This window comes from Amphiura filiformis, chromosome 15, assembly GCF_039555335.1.
Source record: "Amphiura filiformis chromosome 15, Afil_fr2py, whole genome shotgun sequence".
Taxonomy (NCBI): Eukaryota; Metazoa; Echinodermata; class Ophiuroidea; order Amphilepidida; family Amphiuridae; genus Amphiura; species Amphiura filiformis.
Window position 1 is genome coordinate 2,583,969 of NC_092642.1, and position 26,335 is coordinate 2,610,303.

Genomic DNA, 26,335 nt, shown 5'->3' on the forward strand with positions numbered 1-26,335 from the left:
TAAAACAGCTCTAAGTATGGGTATTACACCAATTTTGCGATAGAAAATAAAAAGCCCCCTCCTCCTCCTTTTTTTTTTTAACCCGGACGTGAAACATGTTTTATTTTTTACTTGGCCTTACCTAAATCGTCATTTTGTGAGTGTAGTTCATTCATGAAATTTTCATTCATGATGCAGATATTTTTTCTTCCTATAGGCCCATGCGCATATTTTGGGGGGGCTTTGGGGGCGCAACCTGAAAAAGTACAAAAACTGTTGAAAAAATGGTACTATACATAAAAATGTGTTGCTTTTAGGGCGCTAGCACTTAAAATCCTTTTTCTTTTTTTTTTTTTTTGCTCTTCACTTTTTCAAACCACCAAAAATCTTTTTGGTCAATCTTTTCGGGCTGTTGGGGAAGGGGTGGCAAAATTGAATTTTCTTCAGCCCCCGGGGTAGGAGCGGCCACGGTACGCCACTGAGGCCTAAAGGAAGTGTGTACCAATTCACAAAAATAACTTGTGGCAGAAGCATAGGTTCTTTCAAAAATGCAAAATTTTAATGCCGCAAAAATATCATGGTTTTAAGTGGCTATTCAAGTTGCTAGTTTGCAGGTGATATACAAGGAAGGTAAATCTCTGAAGACGTTGGTATTTTCATGATTTTATTAGGAGGCTGATTTTTATGCCACCCTCAATTTCCACAAACAATCATTCATCGCTACAACTTTGGTTTTAAAATACCAAAGTCTATGTATAGAACAAGCAGAAATAATTCACATAGTTCAACTAAATCCTTAACATGAATTAGTGGCTTGCTACAGCAATTAGCCCCGTTGCCCCTGTGATTCCTGAAACATGGAAAAAAAACTTCTGGCAGCCAGTTTTTGTGATGTAAGTGTGGGGGAGAGCTGTAACTAGGCGAGTTAAAAAAAGGCGAGTTAAAGAAAAGCGAGTTAAAAAGACGAGTTACCCCCCACAGAAATGGGTTTTTTGTCAATTACCCCCCCACGAAGTAAGATAAAGGCGGGTTACGACAAAGCCATCAAGTCGCATTGGCGAGTTAAACTCACCGATAGGACTTGCCGTAAAAACCTTAACTCTCCGGAGGAAATTGTTGTATTCTCAGCAGGGGTCACTTTTTAATCTCTGCATTTAACTCGCCATTCTATCTCGCTTTCATCTAACTCGCCCATTCTTAACTCGCCATTTACCTGTCTCCTAAGTGTGGTTGGGAAGTGTTTCAATCTTGGAAGGGTGAGCGAAACAGGTGGACCACTGAACCTGATTGCAGAGTAGAAAATTGATTGGTCAATATAGCAAATCTCTACTCTGCATAATTCTAACAAATTGATACTATTCTAGGCCTATTATGAAGACTTATTACATGTATTTGGGGGCAATAAGTGACTTCAGCGAATTCAGTATACACAAACAACTATTTACATGCAAGTTTGAAGGAATGTTATTCATTTTGCTTGCAACTCAGACTGCTTGCCACTTGTGGATATTTTCGTTTATAAACTGTTATCAGCAGGTTGTTTAGCATGCCTGAATTTTGGGTAAGTATCATCAGCATGATATAAAGTGAGATCATCAGCATGGCCTTGAGGGGCAGTGGCTTGCACAAAGGGGGTCGGAGACCATGCCCCCACTCACCTACAGTACTGGTAAATCTGTGTAAATGCACCCATTTGGGGAAAATTTGTAGTTTACCTGTTATGGCGAGTCAGTGAAGCAAGCTGAAAATTTGTGAACAGTCAGGGGAATCAAGTACCGTGCCCCCCCCCCTTTTGAAAACCAGCAGACGCCACTGATGAGGGGGAGGGGGCAAGTGATTTTATGGAGGGTTGGCAAAAATCTATAAATAACCCTCTCCACACGGTGCCAACTGCAGACGACAAGTTCCAAATTTTCTTCGGAAATTTTCTTTGTTCATTTGCATGACTTTGGTATCAGCATAATTTAACATCTGTACCAGGTGGTGAACGCTGTGCATTCTCTAAATTCAGTAAATTTCCTTTGTCAGCCGTGTAATTGAATGGGATTATTTTGAAATTTTAAAACACTTATATCGATCACAAATATCACAAACAAGTAGGCCTATGTTAATAAATAATATAAATACAAGCTAAACCCGTTGGGGTTCGATAATGAACCCACAAATCTAACCTTCAAATTAATTAAATACAGTAAAATTTTGATTATTACTGGGTGAGAGTTTTAAATTCGCCGTGTTGGTTAGGCTCCGATCACTCAGTGTGCAAATTGAATGGCGCGTACCAGTGATCACGGCAGCTGCGAAATTCAGACCCAATTTACTTCCGTGTTCCGATTGTGTGGAAAGTGCCACACGGCAGTTTTGCCGTCTCTCTACCATGCCACCCACCGGCCACCGCCTGATCTGTACAAATATGCTCAGGATTGCTTCACTGGTGTTTGAGATACTAGTAGTTCTTAATATTTTGAGAAATATCTCAAAACTTGCGATTTTTTGTTGAAGCCTAGCCTGTGATCAGCATGCCAAGCATTAGTAATGTGGTTTAAAAGTGGCCGTGAGCTCCAACAAAGCTTATTTATAATATGATTGTCTTGCCCATTTAGCTCTATTTGTCTTCAAGACAATGAAGCTTTGTAATAACTTGTGGTTTGTATCACTTCCTGCAATTGTTGTTCACTTCATTCATATGTTGTGAGGGCCAAACACTTATTTGTACAATACAACCTAACTCGACCACATAATTTCAAAATTATTTTTTTGTTTGTCTATTGTTTTGCAGAAGTCTACCGGTAATTGTATTGGTGCAACAGTGTCATTCCACAATGTATGTTGCCAGGTCAAAATCAAGAAAAAAACCAACAAACTTATTCTACATAATGTAAGGTAAGATAACTGCTTAACCCCTGAGCACTACCTGCCAATCTAACATTACATCTGATTGGTCAATAACATGATATCTTCACTTTAGTCACCAATCAGAATGGAGCTTTGCAAATAATTCACCCCAATTTTTTTGCATGATGAAATTATTCTAACAATGTTGCTGATTGGTCCGATTGATAATGAAAAATTCTTTTTGGCCAATCGGCAGGTACCGGTAGTTCTCATGGGGGTTAAGGGATCAGATATCAACCTTTGCACAGTGTATTTGTGGGACCTGAGAGCAAATTTCAAAAAATCCAAATTATTTGATATCATCAGGACATAATACTCATATTGGGAATTCAATTTGATGTGTCAGATGTACTCTCATGTCCTACAAAAAATAGTGTGCAAACGTTGCTATCTGATCCCTTAACTCATTCTCAAAAATTGGCCAGGATTTTCTAAATTTGGGACGGGAGGTGACTTTCATGAGTGGCATGATTTGGCAAAAATTTAGTAAAATGCCCTAAAATTCTTAAAATCATGGTGGCCAGCATGTGAGGGAAGGTGGGCAGTGGTATAGGAAAAGAAGGGGAATGGAAAAAGGAAAAAGTGCCCAAAACTACCTGGTGTATCTTCTGTGTTTCTCATTTTACACCAAATTGAGGGGGCCAAGGCAACTTTCAAGGGGAGCACAAAAAATGATGGGCTAAAAAGTACAAAAAGGGTAGACTATAATTAAAGACAGAGATAAAAACAATTTATCGCGTCTGATGTCACTGTCAATTACGATCCTTGATTGGTTTACACAGGTTAATCAGCGCGTAAAAGGAAGACTGATCTATCTGGTGCTGATCGGAGAAAAGGAATAGCAGCAAATGGCGAAAAATTACGTACTTTTACAAAAAAAAAAGCAGCTTTTCTAGGCATTGTGGATATGGTGCCTTTGCCAAAGAAAGTTTCCTACTATAAAGACCTAACGTTTGAGATGGTTTGCATGTCGAAAGGTGCATAATTAACAATAAGGCGCCCGGTTATAAATCCGCGTTCAGCAAGTCATCATCACGACACTTGTAAACAAACCGTGCTCGAATTTGATTGACAGATGACGTCAGATGCGATAAATTATTTTTATCTCTGTCTTTAATTATAATTCCAATCAGCCGTCTACACTTCGCATGTAGGCCTACTGTGTTATGCTGCATAGTGATGACTGATTATCTTACAGTCCATATCGTGACGGACTTCTGAAAACTATATGCAATGCGACTTTGGTTGTGCGCCGTGGCGCGATTGACTAGAGGCGCCCATGTACCGCGTCGCTGTACTGCGCCGCTGTGACAAGATTGCGCTCTGAAGTTCTAAAAACAACATACTCGGTCAAAATGTCAATTTGGACACAACTGTGCATGCTCTATGCCACAGGAATCCTGTTGCAAAATCCATCACTTTTTTTCCATGTAGTTTTCTCAGTCTTCAATCCAGACGGTTGACGACTGAGGGCAGCAGTCTAACAAAAAGGGTACATAAATCTAAATATAATGGCGGCCAACATTCAACATGAGGGGAAAGAGGGGGGCAAGACTTCTCACAAGGGAAAGCTGCCTCCTTTGCCTCCCCTTGACTACGCTAATTGACCTGCTATGTTTATCAAACTGTTGGTATAATTAATATACATGTATTATTATTATTATTATTATTTTCATTTTTCTCACAGTGGAATATTTAGCCCAGGAATGAATGCTATCTTAGGGCCAACAGGGAGTGGCAAATCAACGTAAGTCAAGTACTTTTCATTATTACACTGTAAAAACCTGTGTCTTTAAAAGCTTTGGGCCCGGGGGTCACTCCCATTGTGGCCTGTATACCATCCCCGATAATAAAAACGCGTAAAAAGGGTAGTTTTTCGTGGGTAGGATCGTGTTTAGGGTGTCAAAAACATGAAAAATTGGAAAGAAGGGTAGCAAACCCAAAATTGCAATGTGCTAATACGCGGTATCGTTTTAGCCAAGGGTTAAATCCTTGTTTAGGTGCTTTTCAAAAGTTGATTATCGCGTTTGGTGTACAGGCCACAGTGGGAGTGACCCCCCGGGCAGTGTATTTTAGTCTATGGGGTTTTAGAAGGGGCCCACAGACTCTTTATGACATGAAAAGTTAAAGTGGTAAAATTTGGGGGTCCTAGATACCTAAAATGTAGGTAGCAGCAGGATAGCTCCAATCTGGAGACATGTCTGATACCAGATGCTTTTGCTAAAAGACACATTTTGAAATTGATAATACTGCAAAAAATTCAAATTCCATAAGTTTTTTGTTATCTTTTTGTGCTGTCACTGTTCTGTCTGTTATGTTTGTAAGCATAACATTTATTTAAGACACATTTTGAAATTAATAATACTGCAAAAAATTCAAATTCCATAAGTTTTTTGTCATCTTTTCCAGTGCTGTCACTGTTCTGTCTGTTATGTTTGTAAGCATAACAGTAGTTTAAATCTCTCTCTATCATAGATTATGACACCTGTGTCTCATATTATGTCATTTTGTAGACTGGTCATGAACCTATCAGCATTACTGATGTCTCAGATTCATATATCTTTGTTAAGTGGCAATATATCAAATATATTCAGTCAATTAAGTATCATTTAAATAAAACATTTGAAATAAAAGGTAGAATTTTAAAGCATCACCAGGCTGCATGGGTGTCAGACTGTTTGCTTGATTTCATTCTCTAAAGTCCTAAGATTAAAAAGTTATCATGTATCTATTAGAATGTGATGAGGGACAAATCAAGTTTAGAGTAAAAATTCTTAAATCTAGCAGATTAAAATTGAACTAATCTGAATTAGATTATTATTTCTTCATTTTATAATAGATTGAAATTCAAATCCAAAAGATTGACTTTTTAAATCTTAGAATGGATTGATCTTGGATTAAAATAGACACTAATCCAAATTAACCCAAAGCCAAAGAAAGAATGTTTTGCAGTAAATTTCAAAACATGTTTTTGAATGTTATTAAAATGTTTACATAGTCCAATATTTAAAATATTTAAACGTTTCTGGCAACCTTTTCTAAACTTTTACAAATGTTTTCAAAAACATTTTGTATTTGCTGGGTTGTTTGGTATTTATACTTGAAAAGTGTCAAAAAATTGACATCAGAAAAAGTGACAACTTATGAGCATGCTTTTACAAGTTATTATACTCACTGCTTGGTGGGTATGAACCCATCAAAATGTTATCAGATAGAGCATACCCGGTTTGACAAATGGAGGAATGTATGTGATTTTGACCCACATTGATAAGTTTCTGATGAGCAAACCTGTCGGATATCACAAACAAATGAAAGAGTTCAGATTCAGACATATCCCAATGCTGCCATGTGTACTTTGTGCTAAGAAATAAAGGTTCTAAAGTTGTCCTCTCAGCATAACCCTTAGAGGTTCTCTAACGAACCAAATGGTTCCAAAACCATCAAAAATAATAGCTCCAAAATGTGATTTTTGGTTCTTTAGAGAACCTTTGGGGTTCTCCAAAATCAAAGAACCTTTTTAGAGGTTCAAGAGGGAGGGTTCTCCTGAGAGGAAAAAAAAGGTTCTATCTTTATTTCTTAGACTAAAGTGTAGGCCTATATTGTTATTTTGTACAATGAGATACGTTGTAATTGAATACATGAATACAAAACCCACCCAAGTCCATGGGAAGTGATTTTGAGAGAAAAACCTGTGTATCATTTTAATTCCTTAAGTTAGATTTACCTGGTCAATATGGTAAGTTTTACGTGCAAATGAGTGGATTAAACTGTATATAGTATGACGATCAGCATTTCAGGGACTTTGTAGGGTTCATTTTAAATTTTGGACTTGGGTGGTTTTTTGAATCATTATACAAAGACAACAATGTTGGAATGAGATTACCACTAGTAAGATAATACAAAATAAAGCACATGGGTATGTATAATGTTGATAAGCATTCTGCCATGTAATATAAACCACACACATTCCTTTATTAAACCCATTTCACGGACTCAAATCACGGAATTGGGTGGTTCTTTCATACATGCTATTTTTCACATGCTCAATAGACACAGATGATGAATTTGAGTTGTTCTTTCATACATATGACAGGCCTATGAATAGCAACAATTTCCTATGCTTAACTCAATTTGGCCAACGTATGGACTTGGGTGGGTTTTGTATTCATATATTCAATTGCTAATCAGGGGGTGCTATATACCATTTCTCACCATGATGTGGCAGTGACGTCAACACGTTGAAGCAGCTGCTTCACTTGTGGATCTATGTGGTATCTATAAATGTATGCCGTGCGTGTGTACACCAGCGGTTTGAGCGAACGCTAGTGATTTGAGGCTGCGCCCAATGAAATGCGCTCTGAAGCCACTGCCACATCGGTGAAAAATGATAAAGTGTCTCATCTCAAGTTGAGAGTAACACCATAGCAGTGGCAGATTCGAATCAGTGTGTTTACATTGTTGTGTCGCCAGTGTACGGAAAATCACCTTTCCACTATGTGTGAGTGTAATATGCCCTGCATGCCCTGCAAGATTAGGTTATTGTGTGATTCAAATCTGCCGCTGAGAAATCCAACATGGCATTACTCTCAATGATGAGGGTACTATTAGAAGCAATATACAAATAAAACAAACACTATCAATAACAAGAGGCTACAAGGCAGCCATGTCGTATCATCACAGCCATGTCGTATATCACATTTTTCAAATAACAAAATTGACTAATTATGCACGGTTATACATTACTGTTAGAGTGAGATTGATTATGGAGTGCCAAATTGCATGATAACTATGATCAGTTATCTGCTATGTCAATTTGAGCTACTTTCATGTGACACTAATGTGACCATTACTTAAAATAACTTGGATAAGGGAAACTAGGGTGGTGAAGCAAGGTGCGGCCATCAAGGTCTGGTAACTTGGAGAAGGGAAACCAGGGTGGTGAAGCAAGGTGCGCCATCAAGGTCTGGTACATGATAATATGAAGAGAAGGGAAACCAGGGGGGTGAAGCAAGGTGCGGCCATCAAGGTCTGGTAACTTGGAGAAGGGAAACCAGGGGGGTGAAGCAAGGTGTGGCCATCAAGGTCTGGTAACTTGGAGACGGGAAACCAGAGTGGTGAAGCAAGGTGCGGCCATCAAGGTCTGGTAACTTGGAGAAGGGAAACCAGGGGGGTGAAGCAAGGTGCGGCCATCAAGGTCTGGTACATGATAATATGAAGAGAAGGGAAACCAGGGGGGTGAAGCAAGGTGCGGCCATCAAGGTCTGGTACATGATAATATGAAGCTCTATGATGAAAGAAAACAAAACATATTACTCAAATTATTTGGTTTTTGGACTTTTTTTCGACAGGATATGTAACTCAAGCTGCCGAGCGGCCCTAACCCATTTCTGAGGGTGATTTTGCCAAAAATAGGGATCTTTAAGAATTTTATGCAAAGATAAGTTTTACATTTTTTTTTAAATTAGACTTGTGTCTGAGGCCATTTTTCATTTAAAAAAAATTAGCCTGTGTCCAAGGATTTTGGCAAAAATCTACCCAATGACCCTGTGTGATTTGGGCTGACTCTAAAACCTTTCTAAGGACTTGCATCAGTAAAAATACCTTCTTTGAGCTGATTTTTCAAGGCATGGAGTTTTAATACTTTAGAAAATACTATTTTTAATAAATTTTGTTAATACTTTGCCAATATTTGCTCCATTTCAGACTATTAGACATACTTGCTAGAAGGAGAAGCCCACTCAATGTGTCAGGTGCTATCCTTGTTGATGGAAAACAACCTACAAATGTCAAAGCTATATCAGGATATGTTGTACAGGTAGGTCACAATTCCAATATGGTTAATCAGTTTAGAAAGTTACGTCTGTTAATAAGCTACTCTGCAATTTCAGATGTCATTATTTTAACTGTCAATCATATTTCCGTTATGCTTTTATGATCAAAAAGATATGAAAAGTAAAATAGAGGAGGACAATCAAACTAAAAAACTTGAAATTTATGGTTATATCAAGGTCTGCAGAAAATTTCAGGAAATCGTAATGAAAATTTACCCCCGTGTAAAACCAGGGGCGGCCAAAACGAAGAGGCAACGGAAGAAGGGGAGGCAAAAAGAATAGAAGGGGCCGGGAGAAGGGGCAGCAAAAAGAATTAGTAATGAAAAAGGGGCGGAAAAATTTGAAAAAGTATAAAAAATTGTGGAAAAATGGTACTATACATCAATGAAAATGTGCTGCTTTTAGGGTGCTAGCACCTATCATTATCTATGCCCGTGCAACGGGGCATAGATATTGTATTTGTTGTGTTTATCTATGCCCGTGTTAACGGGCATAGATATTGTATTTGTTGTGTTTAGTCTTCTCCTTCGTCTTCGCCTTCTTCTCCTTCTCCTTAAGACCACTTCTTTGCACTCCTCTAGCTCAAGAACTAAAGTAGCCTCGGGGCCCATACTTGGTATAATGATGGCCCATGACCCCTAAAATTTCCTAGGGTACCCCGACCCCAGAGGTCAAAGGTCATGGGCTACAGGGGGCAATATGTGTAAAATTTCAAACAGCTCTAGCTCAAGAACTATAGCGCCCTCAGGGTTCATACTTAGTATAATGATGGCCCATGATCCCTAGAAGTAACTTATGGTAGCCTTGACCCCAGGAGTCAAAGGTCACAGGCTACAGGGGGCAATATGTGTAAATTTTTAAAACCGCTTTAGCTCAAGAACTATAGCGCCCTCAGCGTTCAAACTTAGTACAATGATGACCCATGACCCTTAGATATTTTCTGCAGTAACATCGACCCCAGAGGTCAAAAGTCATGGGCTACAGGGAGCAATATGTGTAAGATTTCAAACATCTCCAGCTTAAGAACTACAGCGCCCTCAGGGTTCATACTTGGTACAATGATGGCCCATAACCCTAGATGTATTCTGTGGTAGCCGCAACCCCAGAGGTCAAAGTTCAAAGGCTTTAAACTGCAAATTAGGTACGAACTATTAACACAGTGTAGCGCAATAGGCCGCATTTTGTTAGCTACCTGTATTTGCAATGATAACGGCCTGAATCGTACGTCAAGGAAACTGATCACTTGACAAAAACTCCCTTAAAAGGGAATGTGTAGGCATTTTGATTTTGGTTCCTTGGACCACCTCAATAAGCTTCAATAGGTTGTCATGATGGGACAAGGAGTGTGGTTGGTTAAGGGGTGGGGTATAAGAGAGAGTGTGGTCAAGTCTGGTGGTGTTTTAGAGAGAGTGCGTGTATAGTGGAGTATAAGAGAGAGTTAAGGCTTGGTGGGGTATTAGAGAGAGTATGGGTCAGCCTGGTGGTGTTTTAGAGCGAGTGAGTGTCTGGTGGAGTATAAGAGAGAGTGAGGGTCTGGTGGGGTATTAGAGAGAGTGAGGGCCAGTCGGGTGGTGTTTTAGAGAGAGTGATGGTCTGATGGAGTATAAGAGAGAGTGAGGGCTGGTGGGGTATTAGAGAGAGTGTGGGCCAGTCTGGTGGTGTTTTAGAGCGAGTGAGTGTCTGGTGGAGTATAAGAGAGCGTGAGGGTCTGGTGTGGGGTATTAGAGAGAGTGTGGTCCAGTCTGGTGGTGTTTTAGAGAGATTGATGGTCTGATGGGATATAAGAGAGAGTGAAGGCTTGGTAGGGTATAAGAGAGAGTGTGGGCCAGTCTGGTGGTGTTTTAGAGAGAGTGAGTGTATAGTGGAGTATAAGAGAGAGTGAAGGCTTGGTGGGGTATTAGAGAGAGTATGGGTCAGCCTGGTGGTGTTTTAGAGCGAGTGAGCTTCTGGTGGAGTATAAGAGAGAGTGAGTGTCTGGTGGGGTATAAGAGAGAGTGTGGTCCAGTCTGGTGGTGTTTTAGAGAGAGAGTTATGAGCATTAGGGCCTACATGTATATCAAATGAAAGTTTAAAACAAGGGGTTTCACATGGTGCTCACCAAGTTTTCGCTTGTGAATAGGGGAAGGGGGTTAGGTGTGGTCATCACGGGCATAGATATTCGTGTTTGGTCAAACACAACTGTGGTTTCTAGTTAGTCTTCTCCTTCGTCTTCGCCTTCTTCTCCTTCTCCTTAAGACCACTTCTTTGCACTCCTCTAGCTCAAGAACTAAAGTAGCCTCGGGGCCCATACTTGGTATAATGATGGCCCATGACCCCTAAACATTTCCTAGGGTACCCCCGACCCCAGAGGTCAAAGGTCATGGGCTACAGGTGGCAATATGTGTAAAATTTCAAACAGCTCTAGCTCAAGAACTATAGCGGCCTCAGGGTTCGTACTTAGTATAATGATGACCCATGAGCCCTAAATGTAACCTATGGTAGCCACGACCCCAGAGGTCAAAGGTCAGAGGCTACAGGGAGCAATATGTGTAAACTTTTAAAACAGCTTTAGCTCAAGAACTATAGCGCCCTCAGGGTTCATACTTGGTACAACGATGGCCCATGACCCTTAGATAATTTTTCCAGTAACATTGACCCCAGAGGTCAAAGGTCATGGGCTACAGGGGGCAATATATGTAAAATTTCAAACAGCTCTAGCTCAGGAACTACAGCGCCCTCAGAGTTCATACTTGGTACAATGATGACCCATGACCTTAGAAGTATTCTAAGTTAGCCGCATCCCCAGAGGTCAAAGTCTAAAGGCTTTAAAAAGCAAACTAGGTACGACATATTAACACAGTGTAGCGCAATAGGTAGTATTTTGTTAGGTACCTGTGTTTGCAATGATAAAGGTTTGAATCGTACGTCAAGGAAACTCATCACTTGACAAAAACTCCCTGAAAAGGGAATGTGTAGGCATTTTGATTTTTGGTTCCTTGGACCACCTCAACAGGTTGTCATGATGGGACAAGGGGTGTGGTTGGTTAAGGGGTGGGGTATTAGAGAGAGTGTGGTCCAGCCTGGTGGTGTTTTAGAGAGAGCGAGGGTCTGATGGGGTATAAGAGAGAGTGAATGCTTGGTAGGGTATTAGAGAGAGTGTGGGCCAGTCTGGTGGTGTTTTAGAGAGAGTGAGTGTATAGTGAGTATAAGAGAGAGTGAAGGCTTGGTGGGGTATTAGAGAGAGTATGGCCCAGTCTTGTGGTGTTTCAGAGAGAGTGATGGTCTGGTGGAGTATAAGAGAGAGTGAGGGTCTGGTGGGGTATAAGAGAGAGAGTGTGGTCCAGTCTGGTGGTGTTTTAGAGAGAGTGATGGTCTGATGGGGGTATAAAAGAGAGTGAAGGGTTGGTAGGGTATTAGAGAGCGTGTGGGCCAGTCCAGTGTTATGAGCATTACATGTATATCAAATGAAAGCTTAAAACAAGTGCTTTCACATGGTGCCCACCAAGTTTTCGTTTGTGAATAGGGAAGGGGGTTAGGTGTGGTCACGGGCATAGATATTCGTGTTTGGTAAAACACATTACTGTGGCATCTAGTGAATCTTTCTTTTTTTTCTCTTCACTTTTTCAAACCACCGAAAAAAAAATTGGGTCAACCTTTTCGGGCTGTTGAGGAAAGGGCGGCAAAATTGAATTTTCTTCAGCCCCCGCGGTAGGTAAGCCACTGTAATCTCCTTTGTTTTTCAGTAAAATTTTTACAATTAACACCAAGTGGCATCTCTGGTCTGGTACATGATAGTATGAAGCTATATGAAACAAAGCAAAACATTGTTATTCAAATTATTTGGGGGGGAGCACAACTTGTAAATGTACCGACGGAAATATTTTTTGCTGACGGAAGTTGTGATTTGTTGACCCAAAAAATTTTTGCATGGTTTGAAAAAGTGAAGAACAAAAAAACAAGGATAATAGGCGGTAACAACATAAAAACACAAAATTTTTCATTATTTTTTTTACATATCTCCCCTTTTTTCTGTCACCCTGGGTAAAAAATAGTCTATTCTTAACCCAATTTTTTTTCACCAAGGCCTTCAGTCTACCGACTGCCTTACATAAACCGACGGCCATGACGAGCAGGGGCACCTGCCCCCCCACTGGCTATGCCACTGATTTGGATTAATTTTTCAACAGGATATCCAACTTAAGCTGTTGAACCCTTAACAATTCTAAGCATAATTTTGCCATAAAAATAGGGAGGGGACTCTCAGAATTGGAAACTTTTCAATAAAGGCCTCATTGACGCCATTTTGTGGACCATTTTGACACTAGTGCTGTTATCATTGCTGAAAACAAAAAGTGTATACAGGTGTCCAAAACAAGCCAAAACTGATACTCCATATATGCAGGGGGTGTCTGAATTGGAAACTTTGTAAAACTAAAGGTCTCATTAAGCCATTTTGTGGACCATTTTGACACTATTGTTGAAAACAAAAAGTGTATACGGGTGTTCAAAACAGAAGTTAAAACAAACACTTCTTTATCCATATGTAGGGGGTGTCTGAAATGGAATCTTTTTCAAAATAAAGGCCTGCATTGAAGCCATTTCGAAGACCATTTTGGCACTATTGTTAGAACAAAAAGTGTATATGGGTGTCCAAAACAGGAGCCAAAACGGACACTTCTTTATCCATATGCAGGGGGTATCTGAATTGGAAACTTGTTGATGTGATTGTTTATTTGCATGTTTGTTTGTGATTTTTTTAAATAGTTTAGTTTAGTTTAAATCTTTATTAACGTCACACTCTCACATAGAGACCAGCCAATTCTGGCTTATGAGTGACAAAACAATAATATACAATATAAAAATATAGCACATAAATAATACATATAAATAGCACATAATAATACATGTAAATATAGTCAAGGTTTTTAAAAACAATAACATGCATATACATTTAAAAAAAATAAACACAAGGCAATGTTAGCTGAAACCTCATCAAACGCCCATCATGCTTTTAGGCCTAGATCAAAAGAACAAAATAAATGCTAGAAGCCGCAAATGCGCAACATGGCAGAAGCAAGCATGATGTTGACGTGTACATGAGGAGACAGCTAAATAATAATTACAAATAATTACAAATAATTACAAATATAAGGCATATGTGACATGATCAAGGGGAATGAGTCACATGTCGACCTGGTCAAAAATGAGTTTTACACATGTTTCTAAACAGGACACGAAGTTATGTCAATTTATCAATCACTGAAAACAATATAAAACAAAAGAATTATAACACTTTCTTTGCTAATATCTCAAACTCATATTAGCGACATCCGACTCATTCCCTTGATCATGTCACATATGCGTTTCAAATATTTTGCAATGTGCAATACATGGTTCTTTGTCCTCCCAGAAATGTTGAGTGATGGAAAATGTTTCACATTAATAATAACATGATTCTTCTATCAGTGGCGTAGCCAGTGGGGGGCCGGTGCCCCCCTGCTCATGATGGCCGTCGGTTCATGAGAGGGCGTCGGTAGATGGAAGGTGTTGGTGAAAAATAATTTGGGTGATCAATGGACTAATATTTTACTTTGCTAATGCATGATGATGAATGAAAGAATGGAAAATTGTATAAAAAATGTTTAACAATTGAATTAGGCTATACATAAAATTAGTTGTTTTTTGGTTACTAGCGCCTGATATCCTTTTTTTTTTTTTTTTTTTTTGCTCTTCACTTGTTCAAACCATTGACAACTAATTTGGGGCAACCATTCACAACTTCGGTCAGCAAAAATATTTCTGTCGGTACATTTACAAGATGTGCCCCCTCAGTTCCAAAATCCTGGATACGCCACTGACTTCTATTATATTTTTATATCTTGCAGGATGACATTGTCATGGGTACATTAACTGTGCGAGAGAACTTGGCCTTCTCAGCAGCCATACGCCTTCCCAGTAGTGTGACTAGGAAGGAGAAATGTCAGAGGGTAGAAGATGTGATTGCAGAGTTAGGCTTGATTGAGTGTGCAGATACAAAGGTTAGTAGAGATTTTAAACTGTTTAATTCAACCACATGGGAAGAGGAAACCAGGACAGCCGAGCACACTGTACTTACAGTATGTCCAGTACCTCCTGGGAGATACTGAAGGGATGCTGCAGCCAAACACAATTGTTTCGCTTGCCCAAGATTGCAATAGTTGGAGAAAGCTCCGCTGCCGACTGATGATGATGATGAATTCAGTATTTGTTTGTTTACTTAGCTAAGTAGAGATTATAGGGATTGTTTTATATTTTGTTTGTTTGTATGTTTGCTTGTTTATTACTGACCACTATTTGTAGTGATTTGACGATAAATGTACAAAGCACTGCTCAAGCATTATTATCAAATCATAAAATCTGTAAACATTCATCCCAGAAAAAAAAAAAAATTAACAATTTTGAAAAGAGCATTATTTTAAAATGTTGGCCCAAAATATTTGCAACCATTGTCTTAAAATATTGACAAAAGATTTACTTTCAAAATGTTTTACACTAACAAATTATATGTTTTTTGTTTATGATCTTTTTATAACCCGACATTTATAAATGTTTTAAAAATATTGTTAAAACATTATGTGTGTAGCTGGGATTTGTTTTCCTTTTTAGGTCGGGACCAGCATCATTAAAGGCATCTCTGGAGGAGAGAGAAAGAGGACTAATATTGGGATGGAACTAATCATCCAGCCTAGGATCTTATTCCTTGACGAACCATCATCAGGTGTGGATGCAAGCACTGCAAAAAATGTCATGAGTCTTCTTAAGAGGTAAATAAGATTTTGCACAATCCATGCATAAATATTTTCTGGATTCCAGTTTTTTTAACAACCTCTTTTTTTTTCCACTTTTTTTTAATCTCGCTCTGACTACTAAAAAATTAAATCGAAAAATAAGAAGGAATGTCAGCTTTGTGCGATTTGGAGAAAACAATGATACAATCTATTGCTGTTACTCCCTCTGTATTTCCTATACCTTGTGTGATAGCATCACAAATTTCCAAGGGAGTAATGCAACTGAATGGGCTCGGTAGTAGGATACCCTCAAGTTTCATACTTTGCAATGAATTTCCCCTGGTTATACTGCCAGCCAAATTTTTAAAGCAATTTTAATCTTTTAGGTTATCTGAGCGAGGGCGTACCATCATATTCTCCATCCACCAGCCACGCTTTGCCATATATCGTCTGTTTGACACATTAATGTTGCTATCTAAGGGTGAGGCAGTATATCATGGACCTGCTGATGAAACGTTGGACTACTTTGATTCAATTGGTGAGTGGGTCATTGAAAATGTTGTGAACAAACAAACACATGTGCACACAAACAAATCAAAAATAACTAAAGATAACATTTTCACTTTTGTATAATATTAAACATTGCTTGAATCATAAGTCCCTAGTATTATCTACATTTAAGGAGGCACACAGGATCACTAATTATCCATTATTATTCACCTCATAACTCGAAAACTATTTATGTAAAGTATATAAAAGTATACATTTTTTGAAAGGAAATGAGCTCATAAATTCATTTAAAATGTCAGTTTTGGGTCAAAAAGTACAATTTTTGAGAAAATCCAAAAAAACGGCTTTTTTGACCAAAAATTTTTGGTCCGCCATAAAAAAAATATTTGAAAATCAAAAACTGTAAAACATGAATTTTATTAATTTAGACAAATAAATCTAGAAAGTGTTTTTTTATTTTTTCAAAATTTTGCTTAGTTTTTAAAATATAGGCAAAAAATCAGTAAAAACGTGTGACCCGTGTTCAAATTTTTGAATCATGGGTGATAAAAAAAGTTCTAGGCCCTAATTTAAAAAATGAAAAACACTATCTAGATTTTTGCCATATCTAGACGTTTGAATTAAAAACTTACCTCAGTGATGCTTCATTTAGACGCTATGGCGGACCAAAAATGGTTGAAAGTAGTCAAAAGTGAACTTGCCGAAAATCGCGATTTAGAAAAATACAGCGAATTTTAGGTCAATTTTTGAGATTATTCCATAAATATATAATCCGGTGACTTGTGACGTTTGGTCAAGTTAGAAAATGAGAAAGGGCGTCCAACTGCAGCAGATTGGCATTTTTTTTGGTGATTTAGAAGGTAAAATATACAATATGACAAAATTATCCGTGCACATTCGGCAGATGTTTATCCACATGGAGTAGCCATTTTATTTACTTCAGTCTTGATTCCATGGTGCAGCAGAGCGTCCGGCAAAGGCTGAGGCGTGGGCGGCGCTTGAGGAGCGACTGGGCGCATGGACAGACAGACAGGTTACGCGAATAAGTTGCACAGTGCAGGGTCGTGTTGCCGCGAACGAAACCAAGATTATTTAAGCACAATTTTGTCCTGTTCCGTATAAAAAAAAAAAGATCATGCTCTGTATTAAAATTTATGGACATCAGAACATTAAAAGTAGCATAGAATAACTGACAAGCAATTATTTTAGCAGATAATCAGGAAGTTTTATGAAATGAAGAATAAATTGAGACATAATCATGATAATTGCGATTTCTGTTTTGTCCTAATTTTCATAATTTTGCTTTAAAAATGCAATGTTTTTAATTTTTCGTTTTTTGTGATTTTCTTTTTTTCTTTTTTTTTTTTTTTTGGTGTTGACAAATATTGCATTTTTATGTTCATTGTCCTTTTCTGAACCATAAACATGATGTTGTTACTACTGTTGCTTTTTCTTGAGAGGCACCACCGCTGCCCGTCCGCGCCAAAGATAGGGGCCTAGGCAATTTAACGCCCGTTATAGCTAGGCCTATACCTACATCACAGGAATCCCAAGTAAAATTTTAAAAGATTCTGATGTGTCGCATTACTCAATATTCCGTTTTTGTTATTGTAATTGTTTGTTGTTATCATATTTTATTTTTAAACTTTTTACGGAATATCAAACACGTACAAAAGCCACAATAAAGTTATAAAATATTTTGTAACGAATAAAAAGTGAATAAAATACAACAACAAAAATTTAAAAAAGTGTGTCTGTTGTTGTTTGCAATCAAATAAACGTGTAAAAAGTGGGGGTAAAAGTTGTAATATGTCTTGAATAAACTTCTTGTAAAACGGAAAAAAAGTAGGCCTATATATATGTTAAACGGGCAAAACACGGAGAGGTCACAAGAAAACTGAAAAACAGGGAAATTGACATAGCCTAACAAAACCGAATTTCAAAAGTAGAAAACGGAACACTTATGGCTTTAAATTAAATTGTGGTTTATGCAGTAGGCCTACCGTATATAGGCATCCTGCTATAAAGAGCGTTTTAAAACACTGCATGAAAACCTTATACCTTTTAAAGTATACAGAAAACATTGTAAACGTGAAAGTTGAAAGCCAGACAAACATTGCAAATAAAAAGTCATTCGGCCAAAACATTCGCAAAAAGTGTTGTAAAACCAAAAGCCTTTATCGCAATCATGGCATATGGTAGACCTAATAGGCCTACTATGAAAAAAACACGAATTTGCGTTTTCGATTATATTTCTCGTTTGCAATAAAAAACAAAACAAAAACAAACAAAAGATTTACTATTATGTTCATATAAAAAAAAACACTTTATACCACTATATCAGCACTTTTTTTGGCGAAATTTATCGAGTAGGCCTACTGATTCTGGGACGGCACGGTGGTGGTCTGTCGGCCCGAGTTTCGCAATGCAATGGTGCAAGCTTTACCTACCTTGAAGAGATCAATACCGTGACGATAAGCGGTACATGTAGTGATCGCGATTGGCGACTCAAGCGCCTCAATCAGCAATCACCTCGCCCATCCAGTTTACCATGTGTGCGTGTCTTTGCTAGCTATGCCGCAGTATGCTAAGCGTTACGAGAACGCGATCTATTGCGGAAAACAATGATTTATTTGCTTTTGCATATTGAAAAATTTTTAATGAAAAAGGGTCTTTAAAATAGCTTTTCTTATGGTTCAAATTTTAAGATTTCTTTAAAATCTATTAATGACAAGATAAAATACGGTTTGAAGATGACATTAGTGATGAAAACTCAATTTTGGCGGTGTCAGGACGTTTCGCCCCACACCAGTACATACCACTACCAGTTCGCCCCAATACACGTACATACCACGACCAGTTCGCCTCAATACACGTACATACCACGACATGTTCGCCTCAATTGACTCACTGTGTAAACTGTAAAGTGCTGTGAGTGCAGTGCATGCGGTCGTATGGTCAATCAATACAACTTCCAATTGTTTGCATTTATATTCATGTATTATGGAATAATCAATACGACCTATTCATATAATCATAATTAATATTATAGTAAAAATTATAGTATTATTATTATTTTCTTATGATAACAATAAAAAATAACTATCATTATTATTAATAGTACTAGTATAATATTAATCATATCTTAATTAGGCCCTATTATAAAATTATTGAATCACTTTACATTGTGTTGTTTAATTTGTTTATTTACTGTAGGCCTATATCTTTGTAAACAAATTTGACGGTGTTCTATGAATTTTATGCCATTAAAATGTATTTATGTATTTTATGAATTTGTCATGTTTTACAATCCATTGTTTGTAACTAATACAATTTGTATTTTCAGTAGACAGTATGCAGTCAACTGTGCAGTGCTGTTTTTAAATAAACGTTGAGTATTTGTAACAATTTGGCTGGTGCTATAAACGTGTAATGCTATGAATTTCTTTAGAAACCCATGTGATTCAGCCCCGAGATTCAGTTGAGCTGACTATGTTTATGTTATGAAAACATTTTATTTTTGATCATGTACTTTTCCATCCATATGGGTTTTTTTATACTTACCTATTTTATCGAGTATGTTTTTACTACCCTGAGAATTATTGGCCGTTTTTTGAAATTGTGACGTAGGCCTATATCGGGAGGCAAAAAAAAAAAAAAAAGTTGGGATTTTGTTTGCAAAACTGGTTAAAGTCCAGTAATCCATTACTACGCTTTCGGTCCAATTTTAATTTGGTTATCCTTTGCCACCATATTATTAGTAACGCGCTCCTTTACTCTCGTGTCCTTCTTTTTTTTTCACGCAAAAGGCAAATTTTTTGCTCCCAAGACCCGGGCCAAGACCATTTTGTGGGAAAAATCCCATTATGTTCAGATCTGCAGGCAGCCAAAAGATTTAATGGTGTCTTGCAGTGCATGCAGCATGCGCCTGAACGTAGGCCTACATACATTATTATATCATCATGCATGGTACTGTATACTTTTAATGTAGGGAGGGGATTTTGACGCCATACTAAACGCTTAACAATAACACCCTCCACACCCCGCCCACCCACACGCACTCCCACATAAAGTTCACCTTCGCTCAGCAGTATAAACATTGAGCGGAAATGGAAAATGTTACTTTTATGCGCATAAAATTATTTCCCATTTAATTCTTTTACAACATAATATAGGCTAAAGCCATTATTTCTCCGTGTTACAAAATTCTGTGTTACAAATTGGACAATTTCCGTGATTTTCCATTTTCCAATATAAAGCACTGAAAAGTGAAAACAAACATGTTGTATAAGTGTATTTTGTATTACCCTTTACTGTAGTAGGCCTAGAATTAATGCTAAAATGGATTGTTTAATGGTTTTGATTACTGCCAAATAATCACCTTTCTTTGTTTTATTTTGCAAATCAACACAACAGTTAGACATTTTACTCAGTTTTTTACTATTTTGTGGCATTTTCAAATTTCCGTGGGCAAACCCCGAATTCCGGTATTTTTCCGTTTTTCCGTAACACGGAGAAATCGTGGCTTTAATATAGGCCTAATACAATGTTTCACACGAGATGAGAGATACTCAATTTAGTTATTCTCTGAGAACAAACAAAATGTCCAAGCTTACATTGAACTCGCCAAATTCATTATTTTTTAAGATATTGGACCTACCATGGGTAAAAAAATCCAGTTAATGGAACAATTTTGTGTAACGTGTTTATTGATAGGGGCTTTGATTCGATATAATTTGAAGCGTTATTTTCCCTGTTCACGCGTGCAAGTATAGGTCGTCTCTATATCAAACACCTATATTTGGAAGATACAGGTTGTTCGTGTTTATGCATGATATCATTTAAACTTCATATAACTCATTATTTTTCCTGTTCACACGCGTACCGTCTACTATAGTCTATATATCTACCTCGAGTCACCGGCACTAGCTTTGAAGTTCAGCGTGTTCTGCATTAGCTTAGCGTTACTTATAATCAACATCGAACAATAGAAGTCAAGTGTTTTAATGTTAGCTGTAAATATAGTCTCGCGGAGAATCTGTTATTAGTCTTCTTTATCAGTCTTTTTTTTTAAACTTGCTGGTCACGGCTACATCGTGACTCTAATAAACAAGTATGCTTGACAGTGTGTTTTTAGAGAGCAAAGTCCCGGGTAAAGTTCTGCTTAAAATTCAAAGTCCATAGTCGGATTTTCGGGTTTGCTATCTATAAACTGGTAGATTCCAAAATCAGAATTGTTCAGTATTAAAGTGAGCCATTATAATTATGCAAGATAGTGTTGCATTCAATTATTTTCATTGTCACTAATCATCTGATATTTTTAACTCTTTATGACCATTTTACTATTGAATACTTTAATTTTAATAAACATCAGTATAATTTTGAGTTCAACGAAATGGGTTCATCTTGAATAATAATAACATATTTTTAATAAAATTCGACTATGGCATAGTCTAAAGAGCTTTTAAAATCCCGATAAATTCTGTGTTGAATACTAGCATTTCCATCAATGCAACATATTACATAGCCTATATATAATAACGTTAACATTAGAATGTATATTTGATAATGACTATTATCAGCCCGGGGGGGGGGTTCTTCGAAAAATTTTGTACGGGGGTGTGCCACGCAGACTTTCGGATGCTGACTTTCTCTATACCTACCGGTTTTGCTACCCAAGTATACCAATTTAAGAAAAAGCACCCAAATTTGCCATAATTGGGCGCTTTAAGTGCACACTTTCAAAATGCGCCCAATTGGGCGCATTGGTCTCCACTGAAAACCCACCCATCGATATACCAAAATCGCTGAAAAGGTACCCCAAAACCGTGGCAAATCCCCGTATACCTTCAACCAGGAAGAACCCCGGATTATCAGTAACAACCGGAGGGGGCCTTAAATCAAATTTAAATAATCAAATTTAAATAATAAGTAATGTGCACACCGCCTTCCAAATCTAGGTATATCAAACACCCAGATTTGGAAGTTAAACCTATACTGAAGTGGTCCTTTGTTACCAAAAATAAATAGATCTTTGAATTGGTGAATTGGCGCAGTATGGTACCTTTGTTGTCTGTGTCGTCCATATTTTAGTATGAATTCAATAAAATAAGTAACCACTTTCGATGAACAATTATTACGGGTATACTCAACTGACAAATTACATTGATTAACAGTTTGAGCAAGTTTGAATGGGATGAAACTGAGTTCGTCTTATGCAGAATGAGATCAAACAAGAAAACTAAATGTAAAAAAAACAGGGACATATATCCCACCTATCCCTTTGAGCAAGAGGATTTATAAATCATGATAGCCCAGGAAGAATTAATCCCTTTCTCTTTACTGGTAAATGGTCCCAATAGAAACACGCCTATTGACAGGCAAGTTGCAGAAATTAAGAAAAACAAAATGAATCATAATAACTGTCAATCACAATTATCAAAATTGTAAAAATACATTTATATTAGAGAAGTATGTCCTTTATAAATGAATCTGATATAAAATACAAAATTATATAATCAAAATAATAGTATTTTAATTAAAGATATATTTTTATTAATTTAGATTTATATCTTTGATTAACCAGTTTTGCAAACAAAATAATTGGATTTTTTCTTCTTGCGCACTGCCTCCCACGCCTTCGTCATAAACACAAAACACGGCCCGTAATTCTCGGGTCTTAATCAAATTGAGAGCAGACTACTTGACCCGGGACTTGTCAAGCAATCGATCGTACATCAGTGTGTAAAGCACGCGGACGCTGGGCCCGGGACTTGTCAAGCAAGGTACGCCGTGTTCTAGTACTTTTATGCGTTTGGTGCACGGAACCGTTGATTGAACACATATCACACCCGGCGTTTTCGTGCAAGTGGCAGCAAATAATCCGCCGCTAAAGCTCGGGGCAAAAAGTCAGTGCACAGGACTGAACTCACAAAATATCTCAAAGCTGCTGCTGGCGTTTGTTTTGCTAGTTGTGCTCATTTGTCTGTCTTGAAAAATTTGTCAAATATTTTCAGTATTAATAGTTTCATTATTTAGTAATGAGTCGGTAAAATAAAAATACACAAAACTCGCAAGAGTTTTTTTTTTTTTTTTTATTTTTTTATATAATGTTTTGTTTTGCCATATTATGTAAATTATTACATAGCCATACTGGCGATAAGTAATTTACATGTTTAACACTACTTATTATATCATACAAAATATGAAGTTAACATGATTTGTAAAATGAGATAAATCCTTTGTGAAAGCATAATATTGTTATGTAAAATAAAGTAGGGCCTACACGAGGATTTAATATTATATAAAAAATACATAATCAAGGCCTAAATTTCAGACATAGGCCTACACATGTATTAAATTAATTATTGTTAATGAAAATATAAGCTAATAATTATGACATCAAAAGTTTATTTTGCAACACGGGCGTATCATCGTGCATTATGGTTTTGTTGATCGACCAATCTTCAGTCCGTCAGCAATCAGCATACCATTTGCTTTAAATACTATAATATACACGCCGGGCTTCAAGCAATCGACCAGGAAACAGTCAACAACAGCCCCAATACCCGCGGTATAAAATGGGGACGAAAGTGCACGGGAGTGTAGTGTAATTGAATTGGCGTGTAACGGAAGTGGAGAGGTTCAAGTGGCCTGTTTCCGGCACAGCATTAGATTTCCGTGGTTGAAAATTAGCGAGAAAAGCACTAAAAAGCGCGTTTCACAGCCAGAAATTGCGTATTCTATTTGAGCTTACAATCATGCTACAATGATCTCCGTGACGGAACGGTTATGATTGATCGTATTGATTGGCATTGGTCGCATGCACACTTCGCAACGTTACACAGTGAGTCAATTGGGGCGAACTGGTCGTGGTATGTATTGTGTATTGGGTGAACCTTTTTGGGGCGAATGTGTTTTGGGGTGAGACGTCTCGCATTCATTTTGGCCATGTAACACTTCAGTGATCCTGTGTGCATCCTTAAGGAAATAACCCAACTAGCCAACTAGGAATCATCCGTTTCTCAGCTTGGGGACAAAAGAGTTTTCTGTTTTGTGAGAAAATTAATTCGTAAATATTTATATAGAATCTCTGTTGTCCCTATACTCATGATACTGAGAAATGGACAATTCCAAGTCGATTCCATGAGCTATAGCTTTTTCCATTTGACCAATAGGAATTGTTGTGCCAAGAGCGTTTGTCAGGGCAAAATGCACATTTTATAAATGCACAATTGGACTCCAATCGCATAAGACAACAAAATCACTAGGGGCGGATCCACAGAGGAAAAAAACTCGGCGTACGCCCCCTTCTAATCCACTGAAACATAGAACATTTAGCTAAGATCAAGAAAAATCATGCCAAATCAGCCCAATCAGTCAATTCTAGCCTCGTCGGTACCCCCTAATTGACAATCCTGGACATGGTTTGTATTATGACTTGGTGATGTGGCAAATGCACATCTTACACTCTCAGAACATTGGTTAAAAAATTTTAACCAACTTGGTTAAAAATTTTAACCAACTTGGTTAAAATTTTAACCAACTTGGTTAAAATTTTAACCAACCATGTATTTACAGGTGAACCTGGGTTGGTTAACAATATAACCACAGGTTGGTTAAAAACATTGACCAACTACTGGTTAACATTACGGTAACCAACCAGTTGGGCAAAGCATGTTGGGCAAAATGGGCAAAATATAACCAATAGTTGGTTAAACACTATGAATGGGAAGTTCATTTCATTGTTCATATTTTAACCAATTGGAGACATTTGAAGGTAGGAAATTATATTATAAACATTTTATCGGGTATAACATTTAGTTTAAGTGTGCGCGAGGCCAGACTGTGAGCAAGACTTACGATGCTTTATCGACGACAGCTACCACCACAACTGGTAAGCTTAATTTCCTACCTTCAAATGTCTCCAACAGATCTTGAAGACCCTGATCCATAGCTTTGTAGCAAGCCACTCATATCGGTCATCTTGTTTTCTGAAATGCATTTTTGCTCAACACAATGACCAATCACAGTTCGCAAAGGAACACCATGTGACCATGGTTGGGCAAAACCATACTTTGCCCAACTTTATTGGCGGGAAAAGGATGTTTTTTACCAAGGTTGGTTAACTTTTAACCAACATTGTGTAAATACCATATTGACAGGTTTGACCAACCATGTATTAAACTGTATTTTGCCCAACTACAAGAATCTTAACCATTGTTGGGCATTTTTAACCAACTGTTTTCTGCCCATTCATTTTTTATCCAATGTTCTGAGAGTGTGTCATAAACAACAAAGGGACACAACAACTTGTTTTGAAAAAGTAATATATTTTATGAAAAAAATTGAAAATTCTTTGCCCATTTTACATACACAGGTTTCCACTGTGAAGAACATAATAACCCACCAGACTTCTTCCTGGATATAATAGATGAGAATTCACATCTGCAGAATTATGCATACAGCAATCATGGTAAGTGCAGAACAATATTATTATATCCGTCACTCAGTCATACATAAATTCTAGATAGTTCATTTGATTGTTGTTTAACAATATATTTACCATCCATAGACACTGTTGATAGTTTTCATCATCCCAACAACTTTCATGCCACAAAACATTTTGTCTTATTGTTGATAGTTTTTATATAAATTTTATTTTCTGTTATATTCAGCAATACAGTTGACAGATGATATTGAAAATGGTAATCATAGCAACAACATCTCTATGAATAATCTGACACCAACATCCAAAACTAATGGTACAACCATCACTGGCAATTCAACTTCACATTTATCATCAAACCAGAAGTCACTGGTAGAACATTTCAGAAATTCCAACTATTACAAAACCTTGAAGAAGAACAGTGAAAATATACTATGTACAGATTCCAAGAGGGAAAGTGAGGCATCACAAGTGTCAGAATATACAGGCAATAGGGGGTATCCCACATCATTTCCTGTTCAAGTAAGTAGAAGATTTAACTTGAAACTAATTGTAAAAATGTTCTGCTTAGATAAACTGATTTTAAGTTAATATCAGGGCATTTGTACTGCCCTTTTCATTTGTTTTTGTTCAGAGACATATCAAAAAGGTCACAGTTCATTCACGATGCACTTGTCGGCAGCTACATGTGTCTCATTTCACATAATAGCTAGAAATAAACACCAGACTCATCTCAAGTAGAGGTCACTTCAAATCATTCCCAGGTCACATGGTTTAGGAATATGTTCTCTGTATTCCTAAATCAAGTGACTTCGGTATGATTTGAGGTGACCACTTGAGATGAGTCTGGTATTTATTCCTAGCTATTAATTATGTAAAATGAGACACATGTAGCAGCCGACAAGTGCATCGTTTTGATATGGATG

General features: G+C 37.5%; 1 protein-coding gene across 1 annotated transcript in view; it reads left to right on the top strand.

Annotated features, from left to right (window-relative positions):
- Positions 1 to 26,335, top strand: part of LOC140172059 (broad substrate specificity ATP-binding cassette transporter ABCG2-like) — a 66,373-nt gene that overhangs the window by 24,268 nt on the left and 15,770 nt on the right. Inside the window, exons 2-9 of the mRNA XM_072195407.1 lie at positions 2,759 to 2,862; positions 4,562 to 4,621; positions 8,578 to 8,689; positions 14,570 to 14,722; positions 15,330 to 15,487; positions 15,838 to 15,989; positions 25,341 to 25,436; positions 25,639 to 25,931. Coding sequence (XP_072051508.1) covers positions 2,759 to 2,862; positions 4,562 to 4,621; positions 8,578 to 8,689; positions 14,570 to 14,722; positions 15,330 to 15,487; positions 15,838 to 15,989; positions 25,341 to 25,436; positions 25,639 to 25,931 — 1,128 coding nt within the window. The remainder of the gene's footprint in view (positions 1 to 2,758; positions 2,863 to 4,561; positions 4,622 to 8,577; positions 8,690 to 14,569; positions 14,723 to 15,329; positions 15,488 to 15,837; positions 15,990 to 25,340; positions 25,437 to 25,638; positions 25,932 to 26,335) is intronic.